Source organism: Centruroides sculpturatus, unplaced genomic scaffold (genome assembly GCF_000671375.1).
Source record: "Centruroides sculpturatus isolate CEXI.00-Female unplaced genomic scaffold, Cexi_2.0 scaffold364, whole genome shotgun sequence".
In the NCBI taxonomy this organism is placed as follows: domain Eukaryota; kingdom Metazoa; phylum Arthropoda; class Arachnida; order Scorpiones; family Buthidae; genus Centruroides; species Centruroides sculpturatus.
In genome coordinates this window covers 565766-571765 of record NW_019384799.1, presented here as the reverse complement: position 1 = coordinate 571765, position 6000 = coordinate 565766, and the positions used below count along the sequence as shown (strand labels likewise).

The following is a 6000-nucleotide window of genomic DNA, read 5'->3' as shown; positions in this document are numbered from 1 at the left end:
CGCGATATAACCGAGTAATAAAAATTCTGGGCTTTTACTAGACAGATTATACATGTTATGGAATCTCTATTCTTTCATCATTAAGTGTTTCTGATATAAAATAAGCTTAGTTTTTCAATCCTGAATTTTATTCGTGGTTATATCGTATTAATTGACGTTTACGTGAACATCGATACCATGAACGCCCATTTAGCATTATTGTTTCTTTAACAATGACATTGAAAGACAAATACTGTCGATATAAAAACAAATCAATTGCGATTTTATTATACAGTACTATATAAATCGCTTATTAGAAATTCGTGTAGTTTATATTTTTCAATAAAAATTATAAATGCTGTAATTGAAAATTAAAAAAAAAATATTGAATGTATAATAGAACATCAAAACTTATAAAATTACAGAGTAAAAATTCTTTAATTAAAAAGCAAAATAAAGTTACTACTGTATAAAAATTTTAGAACTTTCCTTTCAGAATTAAGAAATCTTTTCCTTACACATTATGCTGTGAATTCGAAATTTCACACCTCTGTGTGAATTGAAGCAATACCGTTAATTCACATAAAGATGTGAAATTTCGAATTTACAGAAACTTGTAAATGAGGAGACAGTACTTAAAACTAATAAATAAACAACTTTTTTATTAAAAGGAAACAAATGATAATCGATCCATCCACTTGTTCTGCATATGTAGATCTTGGCGAATTTATTGTTTCACCTTCAGTGGTAGTTTCAAGGACAATAGTGGAAATAAAATACTGTATTTCGTTGCAAATAGAAATTCAGTGACAATTGGTAATTTAAAAGTTATTGACTCAAATGCTTTTAAAATTCGGGGACCAAAAATGCGCGATATAACGACTGTATTACAGTATATACAGAAATTTTAAAAATGTGTTTAACCATAACACAATAAAAAGAAAATAACTTTTACTGCTATTTTGCTGAGTTTTCTTTCCGTTTTTTCACTTTGTTTTGTCACTATTGCACTCACTTTTTATTCACTTTTTCTGTATTTCAACTCACTTTTCTCACTTTTTCAGAGGGGAAATGGCACTCCCAGGCCTGTAATTGAAAAGTTTTTTGAAAATCATTCATGTTTGTGATGATTTTGGATATACAGGATTGATTTTTATAATTACATGCTAATTCCTGTCACTTTTATGATGATTCTAGTGAGAGTATAATCTGTTCTTGAATCAACAATTGCTTTTATAAAATTGCAAAGTTTAAAAATTTCTATAGGGATTTGGAGATTTGTATTATATTTTGATAGGCATAATACAATATTTAAATATACGAAATGTTTTAATTTAAAGTAATTTTTGCTTTGCTTACTTTAATAATTGTATTTTGTTTTAGATATATCCTAAAGAAAATAGTGTATTCAGGTACAATACAGAATTTTTAGAGATTTGTCAGATTGGTTTTGGAGAATTTGGTAGTGTTTATAAATGTATTCATCGTTTAGATGGATGTATTTATGCATTGAAAAAGTTACATAAACCACTATATGGAAGTGTTAATGAGTGAGTATTAATGCAGTTAATTCTTTTAGATTGGCTAGAAATGATAGAAAATTGTCTATTAAAAATAATTTTATCATTTATTTAATTTGCAGAAGAACAGCTTTAAACGAAGTTTATGCACATGCTGTATTAGGACATCATCCTCATGTTGTTAGGTATTATTCGGCTTGGGCCGAAAATGATCACATGTTGATTCAGAATGAATACTGTAATGGTATGGATTGATTTAGTAGATATTTTCATTTTGTAAATTACAAAATAAATTGAAATAAAAGTACAATTCTATATTTTTAGGTGGAAGTTTGGCTGACATGATAGAAGATAATAGCCAGTCTGGATGTACTTTTACAGAAACAGAATTAAAACAAATATTACTTCAAGTAGCTGAAGGACTGAAATATATTCATTCTTTAGGACTTATTCATATGGATGTAAAGCCAGGTATTTCATTTTTATATTAAGAATTAAGTATTCAGAATAATAATTTTAATAAATTTTGTAGTGAATCTGATGTAATTGTGATTTAAACATAAAGTTTTGCTTTTTTACTATATTTTATGATTTAATCAGATATTCACATTTGTAAAACTTTAAAGCTAACTGTATTAATGAGTAAAAAAATTGAATGATTTAGAAGTTTATTAAAAACAACTATAGTAAAGGCTCAATGTATTTTCTTTTTTTTTTTTTTTTAATGTGTAAAAAAAGGGAAGCATGATTATATTTGTAATTTGAAATCTAATCTAAGAAAAATATAGTTTATATAGGAGATCAACTTATTTGAATAAACAGAAATAACATATTACTTTGCCTTGTGATTAACCAATTTATGAAAATGTGACCAACTCTTTAGAAAAAAATATTATGGGAATTATAAAGTATTTGATAAAGAAAAATTAACTTTGTAAATATATTTTTTTTGTTTTTAAATTTAATATGAGAACTTTTGAGATGTCATTGTGTGTAATTTTATTAAACCTTTCATTTGGTAATATTTTTTTAAAAAGTCATTAAATATGATTAAAAAATGGAATGTAATCATTTTAGAGCTAATAAATTACTATTTAAATATATATTATTTTTAATATTTGTGTTTTATGTATATTTATGATTTTTGAAGTGTCATATAAATATTATTGATAGCATTTTAGTATAATGTTATGAAATTATTTTTTGAAAAATAATTAAAACATCTGGTTTGAAAGTTTTTCATAGATTGAGAAACTGCATTCATATATGAATTTTTCCTTTATTGATATTAGATCTTTGCTTTAAAAAACAAAAGGAAGAATCTTTGGGTATATGATAAGGTTGAATGAGTTTAGATGAATTACTAATGAGATGGTCATAAAGTACTAGTCATGATTAATAATTTAATAAGTAATTTATGAAGATTATTAGATACTACTGAGAAACATAAAAGCATTGAGTATGTTTCTGTCAATTAAACTTTATCAAAATAACCAAAAATCCAGCAGAAAATAAATACTTTAATCGAAACAAAACTTTTTAATTGCTTTTAGCAATCATTGTCATAGTCATAACATCTATTAAAGACATAGAACAAACTGAAGAATAAAACTTTACAAATTTGAATTAAACAGAACATTGATCTAATTGTCTGATGCATTCAGCCTAGGGAGCATGTACAGGTGTCCCTTGTGCAACATGGTTTTTCTCTAACATGCTTCAAGAATTAGGAAAACCTCATACAACACAGTTCAAGAATTGGATATAATAAACTTCCCGAAGTCTGATACATTGATATTCAACCCAACAATTGCCATAATTATTTGGACTATAAATTTGTTATTATTAATGATTAGATATTAAGTCATTTGGTATTAGAGGTAGATGTTAGGTGCCATCTCTTATCTAAGTTAATAATTCTAATTTTTAATAATTTATTAAATAATTTAGAACTGTCTGGAAGGAAAGAACTATGCTGAAATGGGACTTGAACCTGCATCCTCTGCTTACCATGCAGTGCACTTGTCAGTTACCCAGATCGCTGAGCAATTCTTTGCTTTCAGATGTATTTACACTTTAGATATAACTTACGGTGTTGGGTGGGGATGACTCCTACACCCATCGCCTAAGAATACCTCCACTAGAAGTTTGTTATATATATAATAAACTTATAAATATATATATAACTTCTAAATTATTTAATAATTAGATTAGAATTCTGTGCCGCTCTGTTATCATAACTCATGATTAAGGGCAAGACTTATCTGTCAATTAAGTGCTGTGACATTTATGCCTGGAGTGATTCAACAATTACTTTGCTTTAGGTCAGGAGTTTACCAAGTTGGCAAAGTTCTAGCAAGTAGACTGACTGAATACAAGGCAATCTTCATACTGATAAATGGAATCATGTTCCTACTGAACTGAACCTGGCTAACTGTGCATTATGTAGACTGCTTCATTCTTGCACTCTTAAACTCAGAAATATGGTGGAAATGACCAAATTCTTAGAATGATCATAGGTTTTGGCATGTCTAAATTCAACAGAAGTCAATAAACTAAAGAGGACTCTTTCCTTTACAATAAGAAATGAGTTGTCATTGTTTAACCACTCAGCAGTGACCAATGGATATATCTGTCAAGGGCAATGATGTGGCACTGATGAATGACAGCTATATCTGCAAAAGAATTTTGCGGATATCGCCAAAAACTACCATGAAAAAAATTCACATAAAAAAGAATTATGTAACAATAAAAAAAGACTTTTCTTTACTAGACATAACTGTTTACAAAATCTTTTTCCGAAATGGTAATGAGAAAAAATGTGTGGGAAAATACTTCAAAAATTTCTCACGTTTTTTCCTCCACTATATAGCACCATACCTGACTAACCCACTGCTGAAAGGTAATGCTGTTTCAATATTAGTCAAATTCTAGCATATCACAGCATATTGCCAACATTTTATCTTCAACATTAGAACAAAAGATGTAAGTAGATGATAAGGTCTATTGATAGTTATGGAAATAAATTACAGCTTTGAACTTCTGGATTAAAAGAGATTAATAGGAAGAATTTCAAAATTTAATTACTTTATACAACAGGGAAAAGACAAACATCTATTCATTGGACAAGCACCATTTATTGACATGAATGGACTTATAACATAGGTGCTCAATTAGACATGCAAAGAATATTGTATAACATGAAGCATCTTATTCTCTTTCCTAAACATCATCATCTTACTCAATAATTGAAGCCTGCCATAAGAGACTGTTACATCCTGAAATGCAGTTATTAGCTGTTCTATACCAGAAATATTGGATCTTAGAAGATCAAATGTGAAAAATATGCAAGAATGTGTCTGCAATGTTTCAGAGACCGAGCAAATATTATGCAACAATTAATGGGTAATTCACCTATTGCATGAGTACATTACAATCTTATTGTAAATTTTTAAAGTAGGAATAGATTATGATGATCTATTTCAAATGAAAGCATTTAAGGGACAAAGTCGTAAATTATGGAAGGTTTACATAACATTTGTTTTATCAACAAAAGCAGCACACCTAGAATTGGTAAGTGATATCATCTCTGAAGCATTCATTGTTTATTTGTAGCAAGAAGAAAAGTTCTCAAGAAATTATAAATGATAATGGAACTAATTTTTGGTATAAAATGCTTCTAGTTTGGATAACTATGTTAAATTTTCAATTGGCTATTAATATGCCTCAAAACCAAACTTATCATAATGACCATAAATGACTTTAAGGTGACTATTTTATCATTTCAGTTTTATTGACTTCAATATGCATTTCAGATATATACATTCATCCCTCTTTAGTTGGGTACAATATTATAAAATATTTAGTTAACAGCTAAAATTCCACATTTTTAAAAAAAATAAAAATAGGTAAAATATAGATGAAATCTAAACTGCTATTATTTTCCATAATGCCTGAACAGTTTTACAATTTTCAATGCATCCAAATGTTTTTCACCAATATCCAGTTCACTAACCATTCCATAACTGGCAGCCAGAAACTAATTTTGTTGAGCAGCTCAAGAATTAAAGCAGTTGATTCAGTTAATTCAAAATGAAATTCAAGAATTTGCAACAAATGACATGGACATTCACTTGGACATTAGCTTTCCACAGTCACTTGATTTCAGAGACTTACGGGAAATATGGATAAATATTATTAATCAACATCTTTGAAGAGTAGTCATCAAAAACCATACATTTGAAGATTGATAATTACAGTCAATCCTCCTATAACACTGTTGATAATTCCATTTTATATGAATTCCATGTTGTACGAGTCACTTAGATTTTACAAATACATGTGCTGGGCTGTGAACGGCTCACTTATTTGTAAAATCTAAGTGACTTGTACAACATGGAATTCATATAAAATGGAATAATCAACAGTGTTATAGGGAGTCGACTGTATTCAAATTGAAGCTTGTTTGAATTCAAGACTACTTTGTGCCATGTCATCAGAC

The 6000-nt window shown here is 28.1% G+C and overlaps 1 protein-coding gene across 1 annotated transcript in view; it reads left to right on the top strand.

Annotated features, from left to right (window-relative positions):
• Positions 1 to 6000, top strand: part of LOC111629510 (wee1-like protein kinase 2) — a 41124-nt gene that overhangs the window by 17003 nt on the left and 18121 nt on the right. The window contains exons 3-5 of the mRNA XM_023373427.1: positions 1363 to 1529; positions 1622 to 1743; positions 1824 to 1977. Coding sequence (XP_023229195.1) covers positions 1363 to 1529; positions 1622 to 1743; positions 1824 to 1977 — 443 coding nt within the window. The remainder of the gene's footprint in view (positions 1 to 1362; positions 1530 to 1621; positions 1744 to 1823; positions 1978 to 6000) is intronic.